At 43.8% G+C, this 27,189-nt stretch overlaps 1 protein-coding gene across 1 annotated transcript in view; it reads right to left on the reverse strand.

The window, feature by feature from the left end:
* The window catches only part of SCN8A (sodium voltage-gated channel alpha subunit 8), a 156,138-nt gene that overhangs the window by 14,503 nt on the left and 114,446 nt on the right, over window positions 1-27,189 (reverse strand). Inside the window, exons 20-25 of the mRNA XM_058433740.1 lie at window positions 21,885-22,007; window positions 15,748-16,032; window positions 13,787-13,840; window positions 13,120-13,257; window positions 12,040-12,144; window positions 7,938-8,208 (exon numbers count right to left, since the gene is read on the reverse strand). Coding sequence (XP_058289723.1) covers window positions 7,938-8,208; window positions 12,040-12,144; window positions 13,120-13,257; window positions 13,787-13,840; window positions 15,748-16,032; window positions 21,885-22,007 — 976 coding nt within the window. The remainder of the gene's footprint in view (window positions 1-7,937; window positions 8,209-12,039; window positions 12,145-13,119; window positions 13,258-13,786; window positions 13,841-15,747; window positions 16,033-21,884; window positions 22,008-27,189) is intronic.

Below are 27,189 nucleotides of genomic sequence, written 5' to 3' on the forward strand. Positions count from 1 at the left end.
TTTCTTAATCCTGAGTTCTAGTTTGATTGCACTGTGGTCTGAGAGACAGTTTGTTATAATTTCTGTTGTTTTACATTTGCTGAGGAGAGCTTTACTTCCAACTATGTGGTCAATTTTGGAATAGGTGTGGTGTGGTGCTGAAAAAAATGTATATTCTGTTGACTTGGGGTGGAGAGTTCTGTAGATGTCTATTAGGTCCACTTTCTGTAGAGCTGAGTTCAATTCCTGGATATCCTTGTTAACTTTCTGTCTCGTTGATCTGTCTAATGCTGACAGTGGGGTGTTAAAATCTCCCATTATTATTGTGTGGGAGTTTAAGTCCCTTTGTAGGTCACTGAGGACTTGTTTTATGAATCTGGGTGCTCCTGTGTTGGGTGCATATATATTTAGGATAGTTAGCTCTTCTTGTTGAATTGATCCCTTTACCATTATGTAATGGCCTTCTTTGTCTCTTTTGATCTTTGTTGGTTTAAAGTCTATTTTATCAGAGACTAGGATTGCAACCCCTGCCTTTTTTTGTTTTCCAGCTGCTTGATAGATCTTCCTCCATCCCTTTATTTTGAGTCTATGTGTGTCTCTGCACGTGAGATGGGTTTCCTGAATACAGCACACTGATGGGTCCTGACTCCTTATCCAGTTTGCCAGTCTGTGTCTTTTGATTGGAGCATTTAGCCCATTTACATTTAACGTTAATATTGTTATGTGTGAATCTGATCCTGTCATTATGATGTTAGTTGGTTATTTTGCTCGTTAGTTGCTACAGTTTCTTCCTAGCCTCGATGGTCTTTACAATTTGGCATGTTTTTGCAGTGGCTGGTACCGGTTGTTCCTTTCCATGTTTAGTGCTTCCTTCAGGAGCTCTTTTAGGGCAGGCCTGGTGGTGACAAAATCACTCAGCGTTTGCTTGTCTGTAAAGTATTTTATTTCTCCTTCACTTATGAAGCTTAGTTTGGCAGGATAGGAAATTCTGGGTTGAAAATTCTTTTCTTTAAGAATGTTGAATATCGGCCCCCACTCTCTTCTGGCTTATAGAGTTTCTGCTGAGAGATCAGCTGTTAGTCTGATGGGCTTCCCTTTGTGGGTAACCCGACCTTTCTCTCTGGCTGCCCTTAACATTTTTTCCTTCATTTCCACTTTGGTGAATCTGACAATTATGTGTCTTGGAGTTGCCCTTCTCGAGGAGTATCTTTGTGGCGTTCTCTGTATTTCCTGAATCTGAATGTTGGCCTGCCTTGCTAGATTGGGGAAGTTCTCCTGGATAATATCTTGCAGAGTGTTTTCCAACTTGGTTCCATTCTCCCCATCATTTTCAGGTACACCAATCTGACGTAGGTTTGGTCTTTTCACATAGTCCCAAATTTCTTGGAGACTTTGTTCATTTCTTTTTATTCTTTTTTCTCTAAACTTCCCTTCTCTCTTCATTTCATTCATTTCATCTTCCATCAGTGATACCCTTTCTTCCAGTTGATCGCATCTGCTACTGAGGCTTCTGCAATCTTCGCGTAGTTCTCGAAACTTGGCTTTCAGCTCCATCAGCTCCTTTAAGCCCTTCTCTCCATTGGTTATTCTAGTTATCCATTCTTCTAATTTTTTTACAAAGTTTTTAACTTCTTTGCTATTGTTTTGAATTTCCTCTCGTAGCTCAGAGTAGTTTGATCGTCTGAAGCCTTCTTCTCTCAACTCATCAAAGTCATCCTCCATCCAGCTTTGTTCCGTTGCTGGTGAGGAACTGCGTTCCTTTGGAGGAGGAGAGGTGCTCTGTTTTTTAGAGTTTCCAGTTTTTTTGCTCTGTTTTTTCCCCATCTTTGTGGTTTTATCTACTTTTTGTCTTTGATGATGGTGATGTACAGATAGGTTTTTGGTGTGGATGTCCTTTCTGTTTGTTAGTTTTCCTTCTACCAGACAGGACCCTCAGCTGCAGGTCTGTTGGAGTTTACTAGAGGTCCACTCCAGACCCTGTTTGGCTGGGTGTCAGCAGCGGTGGCTGCAGAACAGCGGATTTTCGTGAGACCACAAATTCAGCTGTCTGATAGTTCCTCTGAAAGTTTTGTCTCAGAGGAGTACCCGGTTGAATGAGGTGTCAGTCTGACCCTACTGGGGGGTGCCTCCCAGTTAGGCTGCTCGGGGGTCAGGGACCCACTTTAGGAGGCAGTCTGTCCGTTCTCAGATCTCCAGCTGCGTGCTGGGAGAACCACTACTCTCTTCAAAGCTGTCAGTCAGACAGGGACATTTAAGTCTGTGGAGGTTCTTGCTGAGTTTTTGTTTGTCTGTGCCCTGCCCCCAGAGGTGGAGCCTACAGAGGCAGGCAGGCCTCCTTGAGCTGTGGTGGGCTCCACCCAGTTCGAGCTTCCTGGCTGCTTTGTTTACCTAAGCAAGCCTGGGCAATGGAGGGCGCCCCTCCCCCAGCCTCGCTGCTGCCTTGCAGCTTGATCTCAGACTGCTGTGCTAGCAATCAGCGAGACTCCGTGGGCATAGGACCCTCCGAGCCAGGTGCGGGACACAATCTCCTAGTGTGCCGTTTTCCAGGCCCGTTGGAAAAGCACAGTATTAGGATGGGACTGACCCGATATTCCAGGTGCCGTCTGTTTCCCCTTTCTTTGACTAGGAAAGGGAACTCCCTGACCCCTTGCGCTTCCCGAGTGAGGCAATGCCTCGCCCTGCTTCGGCTCGCACACAGTGCGCTTCACCGACTGTCCTGCACCCACTGTTAGGCACTCCCTAGTGAGATGAAACCGGTACCTCAAGCAGAAATGCAGAAATCTTCTGCTTTCTGCCCCGTCTTCTGTGTCTTCTGTGTCGCTGGGGCTGGGAGCTGGAGACCGGAGCTGTTCCTATTCGGCCATCTTGGCTCCACCCACCACTCCGGCCCATTTATTGAGTGACCTGAAAGGCTGCCAGTTTTGAGTGGGGTTTAGAACAGGAGAAGGCTCTGCAATAGGTCCAGGCTGTTGTGCAAGCTGCTCTGCCACTTGGGCCATATGACCCAACAGATCCAGTGGTGCTTGAGGTGTCAGTGGCAGATAGGGATGCTGTTTAGAGCCTTTGGCAGGCCTCCATGGGTGAATCACAGAGGAGGTCTGTAGGATTTTGGAGCAAGGCCCTGCCGTCTTCTGCAGATAACTACTTGCCTTTTGAGGGACAGCTCTTGGCCTGTTACTGGGCTTTGGTGGAAACTGAACGTTTGACCATGGGTCACCCAGTTACCATGTGACCTGAACCGCCTCTCATGAACTAGGTGCTCTCTGACCCGTCTAGCCATAAAGTTGGGTGCGCACAGCAGCATTCCATCATCAAATGGAAATGGTATGCACCTGGTTGGGCTCGAGCAGGTCCTAAAGGCACAAGTAAGTTACATGAGGAAGTGGCTCAAATGCCCATGGTCCCCACTGCTGCCACCTGCCTTCTCTCCTGGAGCCTGCACAGATGGCCTCATGGGGAGTTCCCGATGATCAACTGAGAGAAGAAGAGAAGACCAGGGCCTGGTTCCAGATGGTTCTGCACAATATGCAGGCACCACCTGAAAGTGGACAGCTGCAGCACTGCAGCCCTTTCTAGGACATCCCTGAAGGAGAGCAGTGAAGGGAAATCTTCCCAGTGGGCAGAACTTTGAGCAGCGCACCTGGCTGTGCACTTTGCATGGAAGGAGAAATGGCCAGATGTGCGATTATGTACTGATTCATGGGCTGTAGCAAATGGTTTGGCTGGATGGTCAGGGACTTCAAAGAAGCATGACTGGTGACAAATTTGGGGAAGAGGTATGTGGATGGACCTGAGTGGTCAAAAACTGTGAAGATATTTGTGTCCCACATGAATGCTTACCAAAGGGTGACCTCAGCAGAGGAGAATTTTAATAATCAGGTGGATAGGATGACATTCTGTGGACACCACTCAGCCTCTTTCCCCAGCCACCCCTGTCATTGCCCAATGGGCCCATGAACAAAGTGGCCATAGTGGCAGGGATGAAGGTTACGCATGGACTCACCAACATGGACTCCCACTCATCAAGGCTGACCTGGTTATGGCCACTGCCGAGTGTCCAATTTGCCAGTAGCAGAGACCAACACTGAGCCCTCAATATGACACCATTCCTCAGGGTGATCAGCCAGCTACTTGGTGGTAGGCTGATTATATCGGACCTCTTCCATCATGGAAAGGGCAGCGGTTTGTCCTCACCAGAACAGACACTTACTCTGGGTATGGGTTTGCTTATCCTGCATGCAATGCTTCTGCCAAGACTACCATCTGTGGACTCATGGAATGCATTACCCACCGTCATGGTATTCCACACAGCATTGCTTCTGACCAAGGCACTCACTTTACAGCTAAGGAAGTGCGGCAGTGGGTTCATGCTCATGGAATTCACTGGTCTTACCATATTCCCCATCATTCTGAAGCAAGCTGGATTGATAGAATGGTGGAATGGCCTTTTGAAGTCATGATTACAATGCCAACTAGGTAATAATACTTTGCAGGGCTGGGACAAAGTTCTCCAGAAGGCCATGTATGCTCTGAATCAGTGTCCAGTATATGGTACTGATTCTTCCATAGCCAGGATTCATGGGTCCAGGAATCAAGGGGTGGAAATGGAAGTGGCACCACTCCCCATCACCCCTAGTGACTGGCTAGCAAAATTTTTGCTTCCTGTTCCTGCGACATTATGTTCTGCTGGCCTAGAGGTCTTAATTCCAGGAGAAGGAATGCTGTCACTAGGAGACACAACAATGATTCCATTAAACCTGAAGTTAAGATGGCCACCTAGCCACTTTGGGCTACCTCTAAGTCAACAGTCTAAGAAGGGAGTTATAGTGTTGGCTGGGGTGACTGACCCAGACTATCAAGATGAAGTCAGTCTACTGCTCCACAATGGAGGTATGGAAGAGTATGCATGGAACACAAGAGATCCCTTAGGGCGTCTCTTAGTATTAGCATGCCCTGTGATTAAGGTCAATGGGAAACTACAACAGCCCAATCCAGGTAGGACTACAAATGCCCCAAACCCTTTAGGAATGAAGATTTGGGTCACTCCACCAGGTAAATAACCACAACCAGCCGTGGTGCTTGCTGAAGGCAAAGTGAATATAGAATGAGTAGTAGAAGGTAGTCGTCAATACCAGCTACGACCACGTGACCAGTTGCAGAAATGAGGACTATTAATTGCCATGAGTATTTCCTCCTTATTTTGTTAAGAACATGTTTGTGCATGTATACACTTGTACTAGGAAAATATCTTCATTTTAGTTCTTTTCTTTTTCATGTGACATAAGATTTGTTGACTTCGTAACAGCATTTAAGTGTTGTTAACTTTATGTAATAGCACTCAGATTAAGGATTAGTGCACTTCTGGTTGTATGAAGGATAGCTGTACTATGTTAGGCATAATTATGACCTTATTATTGTATTTATTTGGAGATTAAGTATGATTTCAGGAGATGTGTACAGGTTCAAGTTGGCAAGGGGTGGACTTGTAATGGTTAATATTAAGTGTCAATTTGATTGGACTGAAGGATGCAAAGTATTGTTTCTGGGTGTTACCAGAGATTAGGCTGGTGCAAAAGTAACTGCAGTTTTTGCCATTACTTTTAATTTGAGTCAGTGGACAGGAAGACCCACCCTCAATGTGGTGGGCACCATCTAATGGGCTGCCAGCTCAGCTAGAAACAGCAGGCAGAAGAAGATGGAAGAAGCTGACGTGCTAAGTAAGTCTTCCAGCCTTCATCTCCTCCCGCGCTGGATGCTTCCTGCCCTCGAACATGAGACTCTGAGTTCTTCAGCTTTTAGACTCTTGGACTTTCACCAGTGGTTTGCCAGGGGCTCTCCGGCCTTTGGCCAGACCAAAGGCTGCGCTGTCAGCTTCCCTACTTTTGGGGATTTGGGACTCAGACTGAGCGACTACTGGCTCCCTTCAGCTTGCAGATGGCCTATCGTGGGACTTCACCGTGTGATCGTGTGAGTCAGTTCTCCTTAATACATTCCCTTTCATATATACATCTATCCTATTAGTTCTGTCCCTCTAGAAAACTCTAATACATTTCTTACTTTAAAAAGATGATTTCTATACTTTTGTTTCCGAACCAATTAATGATTAATAAAAATCCCCATCATCAAAAACATCTTCCTCTTTTTAGAGTACCATTTGAAAATAGGGGGTATGATTTGGTCTGTGGATTTTCTGCACCATTCAACGATGAGTGGCCAGGACAGTTTCAAGAGCAGTGGACAAGGGTGGCATCGTCCAAAGTGTGTTTTGTGAGAAATTAGGAGAAGGGACTTGAGGCCAGGGGGCTGGGCTTGAACCCCCACTTGCTCACTTACCAGCCACATGTCTTGGGAACCCCTCTGTGCCTCAGTTCCTCAGGATTCTTAGAGGTTTGTTGAGAAGATTATATGAATTAACATCTTTAAAGCACTTATAATGGTACCTGGCACATAATGTATTCCATTAAAATGTGAGCTATCATTATTATTACTGAAAAAAAGGAAACTGTGGTCTAATAAAGGTGGGATGCTATGTTACATTTAAAAAGAATTCTTTCTTTAGTTTTGAGACTAGGTCTCTGTCATCTAGGAAGTGCAATGGCATGATCTCAGCTCACTGCAGCCTTGACCTCCTGGGCTTAAACAATCCTCCTACCTCAGCCTCCCAAGTAACTGGGACTATAGGCACATATCACCATGCCTGGCTCATTTTTTTTTTTTTTTTTTTCAGAGATGGGGTTTTATCATGTTGCCCAGGCTGGTCTTGAACTCCTGGGCTCAAGCTGTCTGCCCGCCTTGGCCTCCCAAAGTGCTGGGATTACAAGCATGTGCCACTGCACCCAGCCCAGAATTCTTTACTGTAGGACTTCCAAGAGAATTCAGTAATGTTCACTGTGAACCCCCAAAGGAAAATTAAAGGCAGTGTTTACCTAAAGCAATTTCCTCATGAGATTCTTTTCTTGGGGAGAAATGTACAGGATTAGTGTTCCACATATCAACACACTTTTGGACAAGCTGCTCTGGAGGACAGAAGTAGAGGGTGGCACGGGCCAAGGGGAGACCCCTGCCTTCTGGTATCTTAGTCACCACTGCACTAGGCCCAGCGTGGCCAATGGAGCTCTGGGGCTGGTCTCGAGCACTCTCTCTAGTGTAAATGAGTCAGACTTACCTGGAACTAAGTCTGAGTTTTATCACACAAGATGCCTTTCAGGAAGGCAAGGAAACATTTTGGGAGGGCAATCAACAGGGTGGCATTTCCTTCTGCCTGCCTGCCTGGACATCATCTCCCCCACACTTCTAGGTTGAAGCAAAATGCACACAGTCACTGTTAAAAAACATGGACTTTGGGATCAACTCGAGTTATGCCTCCACCACCTCCTAGTGAGTGGCTGTGGACATCTATACAGTCAAGATAATAAAGCAGCTTACTTCCTGGGATGCAGTTAAGAATCAACTGAGATAACACAGGTGAAGAAACTCTCCCACTGTAGTTGGCCCACAGTAAAATCTCAGGAAACAAGCCCTGCCAGTAACAGCAGCACTACCATGGCCATCACCACCAGAACTTACCCAGACTATTTCATTAACAGCCAAGTTAACAATCATTCCTTTTTTCATTTTATAGTTCTATTGTGCTACATTTTTTAATGACAACTTTCTTTTACCTTCCCAGTTAGACTTTAAACTCCTTAAAATCAAGAACTAATCTATTTTTTTTTCTTTTTTCCCTGAGCCACAGAATTTCTAATCCAAGACTACTAAGAACACTCAGTAGAAACTCACTGACCATGGAAACTGCTAGGCAGGCCCCCGAGATGACTCAGGGGCACACATGGGCTTAAGCTATGAGGGTATCTTGCCTGCACTTCAGACCTGTGTCATTCATTCCTCTCCCGGGAAATCTCATCCTCACACTCAGTCAGGTCCCCTTTCCCCTCGCCTACTTCCCCAACCCCACTCACCCACAATGGAGAGGATGACTACCACGAAGTCGAAGATGTTCCAGCCAATGGTGAAGTAGTAGTGCCTCAACGCAAACATTTTGAGCACACACTCACAGGTGAAGAAGATAACAAACACCAGGTTAATCCAGTAGAGGATGTTCTCCATCTGCTTGCTTTGAGTGTCTGTCTCCACCATCATTGTCACCATGTTAAGGCAGATGAGCATCATGATAACAATGTCAAAGGCTTGCTGAGTGACAAAATCAAAGACGAGTCCTTGGATTTTGTTCTGGGGAGGAAGGGAAGGAAAAGATAAAAGACTCATGAAAACCTTTCCAAGCCAACCTATGGAAGCTGTCACCCTGCTAATCGAGGTACCCTATCCCTTCTTTTCTGTAATACTGGTCAGCTCTGCTGCTCTATCAGGAGCATGGATGGAGACCAACATCAATATTACCTTACCAAGAGCTTTCCAAAGTTACCATGCTTCTTTCTGTTCTTTTGTTCGTTTTTTTGAGACAGTCTCATTCTGTTGCCCAGGTTGGAGTGCAGTGGTACAATCTTGACTCACTGCAGCCTCTGCCTCCCGGGTTCAAGCAATTCTCATGCCTCAGTCTCCCGAGTAGCTGGGATTACAGGCACACAGCACCACGCCTGGCTAATTTTTTGTATTTTTAGTATAGACGGGGTTTCACTATATTGGCCAGGCTGGTCTCGAACTCCTGGCCTCAAGTGATCTGTCTGCCTCGGCCTCCCAAAATGCTGGGATTACAGGTGTGAGCCATCATGCCTGGCCTTTCTCCCTGTTTTTAGAGATGGGTCTTACTGTGTTGCCCAGGCTGGAGTGTAGTGGCTACGCACAGGCGCGATCATAGCACATAGCAATTCAAACTCCTGCCCTCAGGTGATCCTCCTGCCTGAGCCTCCCAATGAGCTGGGCCTACAGGTGTGCACCACTATACCCAGCTGACCCACTTCTCTTTTGTGGACTCTGGATGTCTTCCTACTTACCCAGCTACTCCTTTTTTGGTCTCATCTGCAAGCCATTTCTTCTCTGAATCCCTTCTTTCTCTAAATTTTTGCCCTATGAGAGCTCATCTATTCCTGCTCCTTACGTGGTATCTATGTACTTATGCTTCTCAAGCTTTTCTTCTCCAGCCCATACCTTTCCCTTGAACCTGAGTTGCTTACTTGCCCCTTCTTCTTGATGACTCATAAGCATCTCAAACTTACCAGGTCCAAGCCTCTCACACTTAAGTCCAAAGCAGAGCCAAGTCTGTTCCCTGCCACTCACCCAGCTTGTTCCTCTCACCTCAATTATTCATTCAGGCTCTCAAGCCAGAAATCTGGGGATCACCTTTGTCTATTTCTTCTCCCTCATCTGATCCACTGAAGGGCCTGTTGATTCTTCCTCCAAAATTATAACTTGGGTTCATCCACTTCATTCCATCTTTATTGGCTCTACGCTAACCTGAGCCACCATCATCTCTCATCTGGACTTGTCTGGCCACTTAACTGGTCTCCCACTTCTTCTCTTGCCCTCATCCAATGCAGTCTTCATACAATAGCAAGTGTAATGATTTAAAACAAATGGATCATGGCCAGGTGCGGTGTCTCATGCCTGTAATCCCAGCACTTTGGGAGGCCGAGGCCTCCCAAAATTGATCACTTAAGGTCAGGAGTTCAAGACCAGCCTGGTCAACATGAAGCCCCGTCTCTACTAAAAATACAAAAATTAGCCAAGCATGGTGGCAGGCGCCTGTGGTCCCAGCTACTCGGGAGGCTGAGGCATGAGAATTGCTTGAACCCAGGAGGCAGAGGTTGCAGTGGGCCGAGATCACGCCACTGCACTCCAGCCTGATTGACAGAGAAAGACTCTGTCTCAAAACATAAAACAAAAAACAAATGGATCACATCATTCCCCTACTTAAAACCTTTCAAGAGCTTCCCACTGGACTTGCAACACAATCCCTATTGTTAACCTGGCTTACAGGGAGACACCTGGCACAGTCTGACTCTGCTCATCAATGTCCCTCCTCTGGCTCACCACCCCCTGGCCACACTGTTTTCTGCTTCTGGGGTCTTGTGTATTCTGCCAGGAATCTCTTTCCCCTGCTCTTTGGTTCCATCTTTTTTTTTTTTTTTTTTTTTTTTTGAGATAGGGTCTCGCTCTCTTCCCTAGGCTGGAGTGCAGTGGCACGATATAGCTTACCATACCCTCTGCAGCCTTGATTCCTGGACTCACGCCATCCTCTCACCTCAGCCTTCTCAGTAGCTGGGACTACGGACATGCTACCAGGCTTGGCTAATTTTTTTTTTTTTTTTTGTACAGATGGGGTTTCACTGTGTTGCCCAGGCTGGTCTAGAATTCCTGGGCTCAAGCGATCTGCCTGCCTCTAGCTCCCAAGTTGGGATTACAGTATGAGCTACCATGCCCAGCCGGTTCCTTCTCATCCACTCAAGTAGACCCTCCTTAGTGGGGCTTTCTCTGACGACTGGATTAAAGTAGATCCACCACTTATGGCTCTCTAGTTATTTTTTTCCCACAATCTTCCACATTTTACTGTAGCTGTTTGCTTACTTATTCTCTACCTCCCCAACTACTATAAGCTCCATGACAGCAGTGTCTACCTTTTGTTCATCACATAATGCTTAGTGCCTGGTACATAGTAAAGACTGATAAATATTTGCTAAATGAATGTTAATCACTCTTTATTAATGTTTCCTACTTTTTAAAATATTTTATTTTATTTTGTATTTTCTGAGACAGGGTTTCTCCCTATTGCCCAAGCTGGAGTACAGTGGCACAGTCATGGCTCACTGCAGTCTTGGCCTCCAAGCTCAAGCAATTCTCTTACCTCAGCCTCCTACATAGTGAGGACCACCGGTACCCATAACCACGCCCAGCTACTTTTTACAATTTTTTTTTGTAGAGATGGGGTCTCATGATGTTGCCTAGGCTGGAAGTTATTATATTTTAATGTGGAAGACAATACACTCAGGTTCCCATATGTAAAGTACTAAACAGAACTTTAGAAATGTTAACCCTTTTCTATTCCCTTTAGTCCCGTTTCTATCACAAAATGAAGCCTTAACATCAAGGAAATAAAAAACCCCAACTCTTCTCTTTCTTAAGATTCCTTGCTTTTTTGTTTGTTTGTTTGTTTGTTTAAGTACCTAGGTACTTGGGCTGGTGCTTATTTTCAAGATTACTTTAACTTGGTGGTTTTCAATCTGCTCTGCAAAGCCCTAGAATTTCTTTTTCTTCAAAAGTTGATGCGGTAGATGTGCCACGTGCAGCGTGTGGAACTGTAACTCTTGATTCAAACATAGTCACTCTACTTTTATTTTTACAAATTAGATTGTCAGGGAAGCTTTTGTATTAAAGGTTCTGTTGGGACTTTTTTTGGTGTTATTGTGTCTGTTTTTTAAAGTTGCTAAATGGAAGTTACAGAAGAAGGAACTTTGGGCCTGGCTTTTGGGGGTGATGTCCCACCCAACCGGATATATGGAATCAGGAGCAGGGCATCTCCTTCTCCTTCTCTGAAACAAGACAACCTTCACCAATGGAACAATGGAACAGAATCTCAGTCCCCTAATCTGTTTTATAAAAGGCTCAGCTCAAGAGAGGGAATCAGGGCATGAGGCTCACAGTTTTATCCTCTTCTGCTCCCACAAATAACCAGAAGCATGATTTTAGCTTCTAGACACATCCTGCAAAGACATACTTATTGAGCAGAGAGAAGCTGAAAAAATTATGACCAAATCCTATCTTGAACTGGTAGGAAAGAGAGCAACTTTATTTCATTTTCTCTTGTTAATTTTTGGTTGTCTCTAAAAACCTCTCTCTACCAGGGCCAAAGCCAATGTCGTTCACATGCTGATTCTTGGTGGCTGCCCAAGGAAGGCTCAGAGGATAGGTCGAGGATTGATGTAAAAGCCCCCATGCCTTAATCCCTGTTTTTCTGCTATCCTATTCCGATCTTTTAGATGGGTGGTGAGGAGAGGATTGGGCACAAAGCAGCCAATCACTTACCTTTTTCCTTCCTTTGCAGTAACCCTAGCAGTACTTTTCCTACATGGGTTCTCACCAAGGCCTCAGCCTGCACAATGCACTTACCAAGGGGCGGGGAATAGGTTTCTGTGGCTTCTTTGAGCCCAGCTTTTTCATGGCATTATAGTACTTCTTCTGTTCTTCAGTCATAAAGATGTCCTGACCTCCGAAGTAAAGGAGGGAAGAAAACAGACAATTACAACTGGCTCTCAACATGCTATGGGTTTGGACCTAAGGTTCAATACTGAGAACTGAGGGGAGACCTATCCCTTTTCTTTGTAGCTAATAGCTGTCCCAGAGTGGGGTAGACCTGCGATAATCATTCAGCTCTAAAGAGATACCTGCTTTTGTTTTTAGCTCAGGATTTCTAAGATCTTCCAGTCCCAAGGTAGAAAGGAAATGGATTAACTAATTATAGACCCTCACGAAAGAGTAAACTTGAGAGCAGTGACTCTGAAGGCAGTCGTATCTCACAGTCTCATTTTCTGGGGACCAGCTTTCCTGATACATTCTAGAAAAAACATTTTAGAATAAAAAGATCTTCATGTCCTGGCTGATACCCAATTTATTTTAGATGATACCCAAAATTTGGAAATTCTGGTGCAAGAAAGCAATTTGGAAGGTGTCTTGGAGTATGCTGGGATAGACTTGGCTTACAAAATGAGTAATGAGCAATTTTTTCAATTTGCTCTGTAAAACTTGTTAACCATCTAGAACAAGTAAGGAAGTAAACTTTCCAAGGTGGTCTCTCAAATCCCAATTTGCTTGTGCTCAGAGATTGACTAGATAATCACAAGTCTAGAGAGTTTCTACTTCTTGTGACAGCTATTCATCTGTTTCTTTCCTTTTCATCTCTGTTGCTAGACTGCGCTCTCTGACCTACCTGCTTCTGGTGGGAGACCAAGACCAGTAATAGGCCTCAAGAATAAAAGACTGCTAGTAAGTGTGGTAAACTACATGCTGCAAAATCCAGCCCCGAACAGAAAGAGTGGGTTGGGGCTAACGTATGCGGGCCAGGGTCACAGTGAGCTGACGATATAGACTGTAGAGAAAGAAAGAGGGACATTTTCTTTCTAGAGATAGGGACAAAGGTGCCTCTTATCTGGGCTGACTTCCAACCACTGGCAATGAGGGGAGGAGACCTATCTTTTTCTTTTGTTGATTGAAGTTATCAATGATGACACCAATGAACAGGTTCAGGGTGAAGAAGGAGCCGAAGATGATGAAGATGACAAAGTAGATGTACATGTAGATATTGTCCTCATACTTAGGCTGCTCATCAGGCTGTCAAAAGACAGGATAAAAGAAAGAGAATCAGCTTCTAGTTTGGAGTTGGACATGCCAAGGCCATCAGCCATAACTGATCATTTGAGCTGCTAAACACCCTGGGGTGGGAGAGCCCTAGATTCTTTCTGCCTGCCTACTTTTCTACACTGGCATGGCCTGCCTTGAGAGGGCACTAGTCGTCCTCCGACTCATGTGGGGAACATGCAGATCATGAGGCCACAGGGAGGGAGGGCTGTCTGCTAGGAGCCACGCTTTCGCTATGAAGCAGGATTGAAGCATAGACAGCTTCACTGGGGCCACGTAAAAATCAAGTCTAATCGTCGGGGGCCAATGTAAGAGAGTGATGACTTACTGAGACAAGAAAAGTGATCTATATAATCAGTAAAACAAGCAATAAATGTTCCAAAGAGAAACGTCAACCTCTCCATTCCTCCATCCCTTCCTCCTTCTTGGTGGGATGGGTATACCATGCTGCTTGCTTTCCAGCCATCTGAGAAGGCGGCATTTTCGCCATGTACATCCTTACCTTCCGGGAATCGACAGCTGCGTACATGATGTCCATCCAGCCTTTGAAGGTTGCCTGGCAAACAAGAGTCAGTCATTAGACGGTGCCTATTAAGGGAGTGGATGGGAGTCTGGGCAGGGGTCCCAAAGGCCAGGCTTAGGTTCAGTGAGAACACAGAACAGGGGTTTGCGTGCAGCCTCCCTTGGGCACAGAATTTTCTGTTTGTTACTACAGGTCCCAGGAGGGCTTTGTTCCTGAAAATAACAACAAAGTTTGGCAAATAAACATGTTGAAAATGGTAATGGGATTAAGGCTTTACAAAAGGACTCAAAAACATGGGCCTGAGGATCCTGCGTAAGGTTAGGGAAAACTTTTACGAGTGAATGGCAGGGATCTACTGAAAATGCTTGGAACTTAGCACTCCATTCCACTGAGGAATCACTTTTTCAAAAAGGTGGTAAGCAAAAAAAAAAAAAAAAAAAAAAAAAAAAAAAAAAAAAAAGTGTTAAGCGATAGGGGTCGGAGAAACCATAGTTGCATTTAAAAGAAAAACAAGATCAGACTTACCCTTTACTAATATACACATGTGTAGCCTGGGTAGTGGCAACACCAGCTTTATCCTTGACAGTCCCTTCCCAATTCTACTCCTTCAGTCTACTATATCTAGACTGATTTTGGAAACAAATATGGATAATCCATGTACTAACTATTCTCCGTGTTTTATGTACTCAACCAGATTCTAAGGTTTTTTTCAGGGCACAGGAAGGTCTTTATTCGTCTGAGGGCCTTAGTACTCTACCGTCAAGCACAGCATCTTGCATATGGCAGGGACTCTGTGACTACCATGTTTGACTGGCTTGTGGATGTGCACTGGTTTTCTGGAGATGCTTCAATTCAGATTCAATTGGTGGGTCCAATTTTTTGAACTGGGATACAACAGCAAAAAAGCTTTGGGGTAGGAAAAACTACAATTCCATGAACTTTGCCTTCTACTATGAGTTGACAGTGAGTGTTTACTATATGTAAGGTTAGGTTGAGAGCTTCATCTGTGTTATTGCAGTTAGTCTCCCAAGAACTATATGAGATAGGCATGGCAATATAGTAACAAAAATACTTAATAGCAATTTTCATTAAGTAAGCATGGTTATATGCTGGAAATTGTGCTAAGAAATTTTTAAAAATCACAAATCCTCTTAACAACCATGCAAGGTATCATTATCTATATTTAATAGATGAAGAAACAGAGAGTCAGAAAGGCTGAATAATTTGTCCAAAGTTACATATCCAATTAAGTATCAGAGTATGGTTCAAATCTATTAACAGTCTAATTTCAAAGCCTACGAGTTTCACTGCATTATGTTGTCTTGTCACACATTCCGAACAACACTAGTGAGAGAGGAAGTGAAAACTAAGCATGAAAGAGTGAAATTAGGCAAAAGAGAATTATCTAGACAGTTAAATCCTTCCTTACTGTGGTACATAATCTGATACCTTTCTCTGGGGTGGAGCTGGGGTGAGTGTGGCACCAAGGCACTGCCATGGTTCTTTCCTAAGTTAACTGCAGTGCAGTGAGTACGTACTATTATTTTGCTCCATCACAATTGCCATTACTTTTTTGTCTATGTGCTTATCTTCTTGATTTTTTTTACCCTTCTCTTTAACTGCACTCTCTGACCGGGAAGGGAGGATGAGCTCTCTGCCACTTGACTACACTGCAGGAATCTTTATTTGTTGCTGGGCACAGCCCTGCTCCTGGGCACAATGAGAGATTTCCTTTGAGTGAGATCTTGTGGAAGTCAGAGAATACTCAGGAAAAGTGTCTCTCTGAAACTGGTTTGGGGAACAATACTGTTTTCTTGGACTTATTGAGAATAATCCTGATTCTAGAAGTAGGGTTGAGAAGAAGCTAAATGGGATTTGTGCTAGCTGCCTGAATTTCACACAACTGAAAAAACAAAAACAAAAAATAAAACATTACTTACTACTTGAAGAAGGGCCAGGTATCCTGCCCCAACATTGTCAAAGTTGATCTTCACGTTCTTCCATCTGATCTCTGTATTGTTCCCCTCCATAAGCTTTTCACATTCAGTTTTATTGTTGACATCTTCAATTTCAAATCGGATTTCAGAAGTCTCATTAAAGCAGTAGTGGTACTTTCCCGCAAACAAGTTAACTCCCATGATGCTGAAAATCAGCCAGAAGATGAGACACACCAGCAGCACATTCATGATGGAGGGGATGGCGCCCACCAAGGCATTCACCACCACCTGCATTGGAAGGGGAGGTTGCTGAGTGTTGGGTGGAAATAAGAGCAAGCACATTTTTTGATTTCCAGGAGGGGAATGACATTGTGTGGCTTGTTCTGTATGGAAACATTACATTCCCTTTGGAATTAGAGTAACTGGATGGACTGACAAGTAGGACCAAAAATTTCTAAGTCTAGGACTATACTGAAGGAGTTTTAAAAAGTTACATCTTTATTTTGACTAACACAAATTCCCCAGCCAAGCTGACCTAGGTCTTCTTTCCTATGCATCAGCCTGGGATTGAAAAATTATTTTAGTCCAGTCTCCCTCTTTCTCAATTCATAAAATATGCCCAGTGGGAAAATATGAGTAACTTTCAGCTTGCTAGTTGCCTTTCAACAGACATTCCCCCTCTGAAAAACAAGGTATAATTGTTCAAAATCACAGAGGACTACCCGTTGTGGTTAATAGAGAGCCAGTTAACAGTACATAATGTCTCTTTTATGACTACGCAAGGCCAGTTATTTTATTTCAGGCAATAGCTGAGCATGCATATTTTGCAGGCTCAAGAAAAAAAAAGCTATATTCCCTCTACCAAACAGTATAAAATAAAATCTGAACAGATGTGCCTTCACTCCAGGTTCATTATACTTCTCCAGCCTTTTTATTCTGACTTTGTAGGCTTTTAAATCGGAGTCGCTCCCTGCTAGGCTAATGCTGTCGTCTCTCTGCTCATTTCAGGGCTGGACTCCACTCATCACAGTGTATTAGAAATAGGGATGACTTAAAGTTTTTAAGAGAGTTTTGGGTTAGATCATCACTGCTCTTGAAACTAAAAAAATTGGCATATTATTAAAAGTCACTGACTACAGTAAGCTCAGGAATAAAAAAAAGCAAAAGAAAAAAACCCCTTAGGAATCAAAGTTTCTGGGTTGTTTTCAACTTTGATTTTGCTTTACAGTATCAGTCAGAGCAGCACACAATTCAGAGTTCAGGTTTTCCTTATCTTCTGGTTTTGCCTTAGACTGCATTGTCACTCATCAGGACACGTGGCTGATCACAGCTACCTGTTCTATCTTGTGTAAAAAATGCAATGATATTCTTCTGCTAAGGAGTCACTCTTCCTTTTAGATTAAAATATTCATTTTGTGTTTCTCCAATTCATATATTAAGGCCTTTAGACTGAGAGGCAGTTATTTCTTAATTCTTAGACCAAGAAATCTCTTCTAGATCTGACAGCTCTGCCATTAGTATAAAGTGTTTATTACTTTGTTGTTTATTATGTTGAGCAAGGAAAGCCAGGATATCTGAAATCTGGAAAACCTTCACTGTTTTTTGAAGAATGATATTCATATTTATTTATGTTACCAAATTTGTCATTTACTCAGATTTGAATTTACCTTTTCATTCTACAGTTGCTCACCCTTTGGCGGGAGCACCAAAAAGCAATGAAATGTGCAAAAGAACAGGCAAAAGGAGGATGATCCACAAATGGAAAAATAATTTCTCAAACAATACGGGAGTAGATTATGTAAAGATTCAAAAGCTCAAGTCTATGTGACAGCATTTCGCAGTAGACCTTAGGTGGGAGATCATGACTTTCTGTTGGACCATTACAAATGCGGCATAGGAAGTAGGCCCCAAAGACTTGAAACCGAGGCATATTGCTTTTTAATCTCAATTCAGAACCTGCTTCCTCTAGGAACTCTTCTGACTATGCAGAGAATGATCTTAAGCTTCTACTCAACCCAGTCTAACCTGTCCTACATACTATAGGTTACAGCTAAATATGGGTTAATATTTACCGCAGGGAAGAAAAATTAACGAAGTGATCTCTTTGAACTTTTATTCTCATAAAGTATATAGAAAATTTTATATATTGATCCATTTGATCAAATGAATCAATATACAAAAATATTCAGAGCCTTATTCTCTGATATAAAATCCTATAAAATCCAAAGTTTTATAAGATGCAAATGTACTTTAATCATAACCAGAGGAAAACTTTTTACCTTAGTATTATGAATAAAACAGAAAACAGAGTTGATTAATTTTTAAATTTTATTTACTTTTTTTGAGAAAGGGTCTCACTCTGTCGACCAGGCTGGAGTGCAGTGGTGTGACCTTGGCTCACTGAAACCTCCCCTTCTCGGGTTCAAGTGATTCTTCTGCCTCAGCCTCCCGAGTAACTGGGACTACAGGTGCATGCTACTGCGCCCAGCTAACTTTTGTATTTTTAGTAGAGGTGGAGTTCTGCCATGTTGGCCAGGTTGGTCTCGAACTCCTGACCTCAAAGTGATCCGCCCACCCCGGCCTCCAAAAGTTCTGGGATTACAGGCATAAGACACCGTGCCCAGCCCAGGGTTGATTAAATGTACTAATAATTCTTCCTTGCTTTGAACATTAGCTGATAAGCTGCAATATGTTAAGTAGAAACTATTTAACTGTGCTCTGTATGTAATGATCATTGTGCTGTTATTCTCAGCAACCACTGGGCAAACGATCATATTTCTTATTTTGAACTCTCACACTAAATATATATTATAAATGATCATTCAAATTTCCATTGGTAGCACTTAATGAATTTGATCCTCTCTTCTCTACACAAGCTCTCTAGTTATTCTACATTGCCTTTAATTATCATGAAATCTATTATTGTTAAGAACTAGACATGGAAATATCACTCAAAGCTAGGTTTTAGTAATCTATAAAAAGTTACTTTTATCAATGGAAGTTTATACTTGGCAATTGATACAAATCCCATTTAATTGATGAGAAAATTCCAATGGATATTCTTACAGTATTTTTGTCTTCTCTATAATGTTTTGGACATTATTGTTGCTCATTAAATACTATAAAATCTGTCAGCTGGCTTTTAATATCTGGCAGAGGGAACATGGCTTTAATGGACAACTATGTACTGACAATCAACAAAAATGCATGCATGTTTCATGGCACTAATATTATATACCCTCAAAAATTTAACAGCACAACGAAATCTTTAAATGAAGATTACTATGGAGGAGAGAAAAGCAAAGAACTACATTAAGTATTCCTTTGCCTATAGCACAAGTGCTTCAGTTTTCCTGGTCTTTGGTTTGAGGAAGCAGAGGAGACTGAAGTCAGTGTCCCAGGACAGGCTTGGGTCATATGCTCCCTCTCAAGTGAAGCTCTGAGTCTGTAATTGGAGCAGCACAGTGACAGTTGAGCCCATCTGCATGGATGGTGTTCAGTTTATGAAGATTTCTTATTTAAAATATCCTAAAGGTAATCTCTCAAGTGTTGGCATATAGAAGAACCAAAACCAAAGAATAAAAAAAAGTGCCCCATAGAAAAATAACATTTAAATAAAACATGTGTACCTAATTCTGTTGATTACTGGGGAACTTACTATAAGCTTAGCCAAATCCAATCTTTCCTTCTTGCAGTTACCCTTCCACAGAAGGACTAGGAAACCCGCAGGGCAGGAATGGATCCCTGATCCCTTTTCACCTGCCCAACCAGCCATGGTCAATACTGTCTGTCAGTTGGCTGGAGTCAACCAAATGAGGTGGCACTCTTATTCCAAAGCTTCCCTTAATGCACATTTATTGTTTTAAATTCCAGCTTTGGGTTCAAACTTGTTCTTGCCCATATTATCTTACCGAAAAAAATCTTGATGTAGACGCTTTTCAAATAAAACATCGTAATGCTCTTCAAATAAAATTATCGACTGTTCTGATTATTCATTCGGGACCTCCAAGCTCCTAAACTACTTTCAAGTTGACAAATGAAAGTTTTTAGGGGACTGGAAACTGAGGGTCCGGGAAAGGTACAGAAAGAAGGGGCAGCTAAAGGGAAGAGGTGTGGCTCCGAAAACGGCTTCTGCATCCAGGTTATTCAAGGAACTGCCTCATGAGCAAACTGGCCTCAGCGGCCATGAGGACTGCTTCTGTCTGCCTGGACAGGGCTGACAGTAATGAGCGTCTAGAGGGAAAGAGTTAGTAACAAGCGTCAGATGGGTCAGATGGGCATTTCTTTTGTAGGGGGATGGGGGGATTTCTTCAGGTATTACCAGTCTCTTTTTGGGAGATCAGGGATCACCGTAAGGGGATGCGGAGGAGCTCAGGACAAGTACTGTCTTCAGTGCACTTCTTTTGGCTGCATCTTGTCCTCAGTTTTTCAGTCACCAAAGTGGATTATCAACTTTATAACAAAACCAGTATGGTTTATTAAAACATTTTATTAGCTCCCTCTGGAAAATGTGCAAAGGTGCAGGGAGCAGAAAAGAGCATTTTAACCACATTTTCAATCTCACCGTGGCTGTCTAAACCACTGAATCTTGTGTAATAAACTCTCTTCCTAAATTTAGCCTGAGCATAGCAATGACCTTATTGCACACCTTCTAAAACCTCTCTTATCTGTGGGACAAAGTCTTAAAATCCCCAGTTTTTGGAAAAATTAAAATAAATTTACACTACAGTGGAACTGCCCTTCCTGCAGATGGTTTCAGGAGAGTTGCAGAAAGCTTACATTTAGTAAACCAAACTGTGACTGTGCTACAGAAGAAACACGAATTTGTTGCAAAAAGCATTTGTCTGGATAAATTAACATAATAGAATTCCCAAGTCCCAATTACGTTTTCATCTTCCTATGCAACTGTGGGTGGCTTCATGGAGTAACAGCCAGGGACCACAGATGAGGAATGAATGTAGCAGCACTGTCCTGGTATCTAGTTTTTCCAATCGGTCTTGCTTCATGTAGACTATTGTAACAGTTTAATTTTTATTCCTACATTCTGAGGTTTGCACATTTAAAAATATATCCTCTGGTTTGCTCTCCTGCATGTATTCAACATCTGAATTGAAGCGAGTTTTCTTGGTCTCGTTAAGTATAACAGACCTCTCTCTGATCACCACAGGACAACTGTTACCACCAAAGCCAGTTGCCCCTTTGATTTTAAGAAATTGACTTTTTAGTGTCTGTGTGTGTGTGCACGCATGCGCACGCGCGCATGCGCACGCACGCACACGCACAATTGTTTAAACCAAAAGAGACAAGAAAATGGCACCAAGAAGGCACCTTGTTTCTAAGTTGGTGGGGTGACAACACCCTGTATTGTTTTGGGTGGAGTATCACCAAAGCAGGAATAAGAGGGATCAAGAAATTTCAGGAGAACTAGCTGATATTCAGTCATCTAGCATCATACCTGGTTGTTGTTTTGACAGTGTTAGGGGACCATACAGCATGGGCAGAGGGGTTGGGGGTGAGGAAAAAAGCTTTGCTATCAGACAGAGGCTGCCAGTCCGTATGGGACTGGGCTGAGAACAACAAGGTGCAATAAGAGGAATCTGAATAGAAAGAAAAACATTTCTTCTCCCAGGGCCATGCCAAATTCTGCTCCATCCCCAATTCCAGGACTGCCATCATGTCTTCAAGCCCATTCTCAGCTGCTTTCTCAGTGACCCCAAGGCCACAGTCCCCACCTGGCTGATGCCCCTACACAGCACTCTTCCTGCCTGAAGCCTGTGCTTTTCAGTGGGTCTGTGGGTTACAATTCCCCTTCTTTGCACCTGGTGATTCTCCCTATTAAATCAACAGCCCAGAAAGCCACCCCGAGTGCTACAGGTAAGCCAGGCCAAATGAGAATAGCCAATGTTAACATGTTCTGCGATGGCATGTTGTTGGGAGTGGGGCCAATATTAATGTGATGAGGCAGCTTAACGCAATTCCCCTTTGCACGGGGCAGGTGTGGGGAAGAGAGTGGAGGATCAAATCAGCAGCTGCATCACAGAATTCGTGTTTGAATGATCTTTCCACCATGTGATCAGTTCTAGCATGCTTAAACAGTTTCCATTGGCATGCAGAAGGATCAGCTGCTCTTAGTATCTTACCCTCATCCCTTCAAATCGTGATAAGGCTCTTAAGGGTCTCAAAGCTCTTAGGGTCCTAAGGGACTTTATGGCACCTAGTTCCGAGTAGCCCAGGGCATTAGCTATAAGGCTGACTAAAGAGACCTACACAGAAACAGAAGAGAAAAACAAAAACAAAAAAGGTAACAAAAAAAAAAAGAAAAAAAAAAAAGAAAACAGAGGTTCCAGAGTGTTAGAATAAAGCCCCTAGCACTGAAGACACAGATTGGGCCCCCCAGGTAGAGGAAGTGGGTAACACCAGCTGCCTATTTCAACTTGACTCAAACGACCTGGAAGGAAAGGTGGTTGAGAGGCAGAAGAAAAAACAAGAGGGAAGAGAAAATCGAGAAGGCGGTAGAACATACACACAAGTTGGAAAAGGGGAGAGGCTGACGGGAGAGGGAGAGAATGAGGAAGTTCCACTGGAAGGAGAGGAGCCTGAACAGACGACAAGAGCCTTACCCTTGCCCTTTACAGTCTCTGCAGGTCCCAGAAGTCCCCATTAAATTAAGCCAGACAAATTTAATGGTACCTATGGAAAAGAATACAGATAAATACACATACTGCACACAAGCTGCCCCCTCCTCAGCTCATTCACCATTGGCTTTCCAAGAGGGACAAGCTCTCTTACTCCTGGTTGACAAAAAACCATTTGTTTGAGAATTTGATGCGTCACGACATTAACAACAATGAAAACGTTCAATAAGTACCATGGCTGACTTGCAGTTCCCAAGAAGAACTGTGGCTCCATGAGAACTCACTTAAGTGAGTTCTATCTCTGTCTTTTAAATACATCCTTCTATCTCTCACTTTTAACTACAATAACCCTTCTGACTTTTAACTATAACCAGGACCCCTCCATGGCCACAAGAACTTGGGTGAGTCTGGACAACTGAATCCATACTTTTCCTTATAATTCTCATTCTTTCCTTCCAGAACAGTCCAAAATGAATTATCCTCAGGTCTGTCATTTCCATGTCAATCTTCTATAACTTTTATCATTAGAATAATAGCTGGAAGAATTACTGGAAAAAAATTTGATAGATGAGGAAATTGAGACCCGTACACAAGAATTTGCCCAGGGTTACACTGGCAGTTCCGCAGCCAAGATTAAAGACCTCCACTGCCGGACTCCACAGACAGGTCACGTCCCCAGTGGGCAGGTTACACGACAACATTCCAACAGGACTATCTGGACGATCCAGAGTTGAATATGTTGCCGTACCAGGGGGAAGAAGCCTGCAGACCTCCAGGCTTAGACGTGTGGTCACTTTCCTGCTCTGCCAGAGGCAAACTTACCTTGTTCTACCAGAGCTCTCACAGCAGTGACCACGATGCCTTCGCAACACCATGCTAACTACATTTATGCCTCCTGGGCCTGAGCTGAGAGTTACAGAATTCTTCAGGGGAGGGCAGACCTAAAAATACGTTTAGTTAGTCAAAGTCCAGAATGTTTGGGTTCTGGGTTTCTTTTTTTTTTGAGACGAAGTCTCACTGTGTCGCTCAGGCTGGAGTGCAGTGGCGCAATCTTGGCTCACTGCAACTTCCACCTCCTGGGTTCAAGCAATTCTCCCTGCCTCAGCCTCCTGGGTGAGTAGCTGGGATTACAGGCATGTGCCACCATGCCCGGCTAATTTTGTATTTTTAGTAGAGATGGGGTTTCACTGTGTTGGCCAGGCTGGTCTCAAACTCCTGACCTCAGGTGATTCGCCTGCCTTGGCCTCCCAGAGTGCTGGGATTACAGGCTTGAGCCACCATGCCTGGCTGGGTTCTGGGTTTCTTACAACACAAATTCTAGGATAGGTTAAGATATTTCCATCAACAGCTCTTAAATTCTTCCTACTGGGAAGTGGTAGTTGCAGATCAGCTTAGCTTACTTAAATTGATGATATTTTAAAGAAAATTTAGAGACGAAAAAAAAGAAACAATCTACAACTTAGTTTCATGTGCTGCTTTTTAACTCTATCCTAGGGCTTTACTTCTTTGATCCTGTGTCTGTGAATTGCACACACACAATTTTTAAAAAATTGAAGACATTTATAATCAAGCAGCATGACTGGCAGAGGGTAGAAGTGGAAGGTGAATGACCTAGCAAGGGTCAGGATGAACAGGTGTAAAGGTTTCGATTTAAAAAACAGGTATGGCCGGGTGTTGTGGCCGAGGTGGGTGGATCACTTGAGGCCAGAAATTTGAGACTAGCCTGGCCAACATAGTGAAACCCATTTCTACTAAAAATACAAAAATAAATTAACTGGGCATGGTGGCACACGCCTATAATCCCAGCTGCTTGGGAGGCTGAGGCAGGAGAATTGCTTGAACCCGGGAGGCAGAGGTTGCAGTGAGCGGTGATGGTGCCATTGCACTCCAACCTAGGCAACAAGAGAGAAACTCCATCTCAAAATAATAATAATAATAAAATCAATAAAAAAATAAAAAGGGGTATGAACCTTGATCTATGCATGTGCTCATAATCCACCAGTGTAGTTATCTTCTCTGAAGCCCTGGGCAGTGTCCAAAGCAAGTCTGGAAGTAAATGTTGCCCTATTAGGCTACCCTAATTTTCTTGGAAAGGCAGATGGTCCAGAGCTCAATGTCTGCCTAAACTATGGGCCACAAAAGCCCTATCTAGAACACAGTAGCACCAACTAATCCCTTTTTCTCCATCCGTCCATCATTATCAGTAAGAATTTATATGGAGGTATCTACTTCCCTATTATTGCCAAGTGCAGCCAACTCTTAACTCCAAAAGAATTGAAAGTTGCCAGATTCTTCATGAGGCCTTAATAAGTATATCTGAAGGGAAGCTATTCTTTCTCAACCATGTAACCTGGACTCAACAGTGCCCTGGGTCAGCTTCATTTTACAAAACTTTGTCAGGTAAAGATTCCAAGAAACTAAGCTTTGAGTGGCTATAGGCACCATATAAGGTAAGAAGATCCCAGCTCTTCAGGATGGGTGACTTATCTGATAACAAATAGCCCACAGTGTGGAGAATGAAGGAGGAGGTCTACGGGCCAATTCAGTGGCTGGCTGTAAATGTTGCTGAGAGATAAGCTGTTACTCAGCTGATTAATCTGGCCCAGGAGGGGATCAATAAGGGTCTTATCTGGGTTATTCTTTAGCAGTTGAGGGCTCTCTTATAATCCTCTGAGTCTCTGTTAAGCCCTTCCTGGAGATAATCCTAACATTGCTTAAAGTATTCTTTAAGGAAAGAATCAAACCTAAAAAAACCAAACAAACAACAACAAAAAAGGAATTGAGGAGACATCAAATTCAGGGCATCAAGCTGGGCGCCATGGCACGTGTCTGTAGTCCCAGCTACTCAGCAGGCTGAGGTGGGAAGGCTGCTTGAGCCCAGGACTTTGAGGCTGCAGTGAGCCATGATTGTGCCACTGCACTCCAGCCTGGGCAGCAGGGTGAGACCTACCTAAAAAAATTTTTTAAATGAAAAAATAAATAAATTCAGGGCATCTATGGTTGCAGGCTGGAAAAAAAGGGGGAAAGACATTAGGTGATTTTTCCAAAATGATGTGAATATTTTCAAACGGAGAATGTTTTCAGCAGTCTGAATTCAGGATGAGGCATGTGGTCTCTGCAAGTCCCCATTTCCGGAACCGACAGGCTTGCTGATCTCCATATACAGTGGGATAAATGTCCTGGGGAAAAGATGCCAAAATTCTTTTACAGGACACAATCTCCAATGCAGCCAAGGACCTGAGCAAAACAGAATGTTTTCCTTGTTTGGGAACTCATACGGCTTATAAATAAAAGGAATTAACCTTGGAAGTCATCTGGATAATCCCATGACTCTGAAAAGTACTCACAGCTTTAAGGGGCAACAAGGAAGAACGAAAATCAATTAGGAAAACAAATGCGATGAGTAACAGACTCAGACATCAAGTCACCAGTGGATGGTGTTAAGTTAGGACCTAACCTTCTGGATGTTCTAAAATGCCAAAGAAACCAGACACTTTACTGAAATGGACACCAAAAAGTCCAGCAGTTCCAGCTGTTCAGGTGACAGGCCAAGACTACATCCACAACTCAAAAGTGGCAGCGATTGGAGCCACTGTGATGGCCTGGGAATGTCCCCCGACCTAGCACAAGCCTGGAATCAGGCCATAGTTGCTATGGAAGCTAGTGTAAGCTCCCCAGGGGCTGGGAACATGCTTGCAACAAGGATAACCTCTATTTCTCCTTATTGCTTCTGGAGCAGTTCTACACAGATAATGGCATTCAACTATATTACTTACTAATAACTGGCACAGAGGTCTTCACAGGAGCCAGTTGGGCACCACTGTAATGGAATGATCAAGCAACCCCCAAAAGCTAGAGGAACTGATGAATTAGTGTCAGTTGGCTGCATGCCTGTCCCATGCTCTTTACCCCCTTCCACCTCGTATAAAAAGTCATAAAAACGTTTGTGAAATAAATGCTGGCTGGGCACAGTGGCTCATGTCTGGAAACCCAACACTTTGGGAGGCCAAGGAGTTCTAGACCAGCCTGGGCAACATGGTGAAACTCCATCTCTACCCAAGATACAAAAATTAGCCAGGCATGGTGGTGTGTGCCTGCAGCCCCAGCTACTCGGGAGGCTGACATGTGAGGATTGTGTGAGCCCAGGAGGCAGAGGCTGCAGTGAGCAGAGATGGTGCCACTGCACTCGAGGCTGGGTGACAAAGTAAGACCTCATCTCAAAAAATAAATAAATGCTAATGTGTAGGACTGTTAGTGCTTTAGCAGCTTATTTGTTTAGCAGGGGCATGTGGGATACCCGATCAACATCCTCAAATTCTGGGTAGCTCACCCTAGGGGAAAGAGAAGAACGTGTTCTGGTGAGGGTAGGTCACGGTGGGGAAGCTCTGTTTCAAATCACAGCCTCCCCAGGCAGCTGGGAGTACCAGTTTGAGTTCAGGTGTCCCGCCTGACGCCAGGTAGTCCTGAGGAGCTACTGTGAAATGAAGACTCCATGGCACTTCCCCTTTCTCTAGAAAGAGAACTGGCCCAGTCTCACTTTGGCTCTCTGGGTCTCATCTCAAGCCCATTCTTTAAGTCTTAGAGTTCCAGCTTTCTGTCTGTGGGAGGTACAGGTCCTTCCACCACAGGATGGTATCAACAGTTACTGGAGAGAGTGCTAACATCTCTCGCTGCGAGGGTCTCACACTGGTACCCTCTAGGGCTGGGCTCCTCACCTCATTTAGGCATTTCCCAAAGGCTGGCTTTTTGAAATGGGGATGCAACTGAGGGCACAGTGACAGTTCTGGGCAGGGGGTCATTAACCATGGAA

This window comes from Hylobates moloch, unplaced genomic scaffold, assembly GCF_009828535.3.
Source record: "Hylobates moloch isolate HMO894 unplaced genomic scaffold, HMol_V3 SCAFFOLD_22, whole genome shotgun sequence".
Classification (NCBI taxonomy): Eukaryota; Metazoa; Chordata; class Mammalia; order Primates; family Hylobatidae; genus Hylobates; species Hylobates moloch.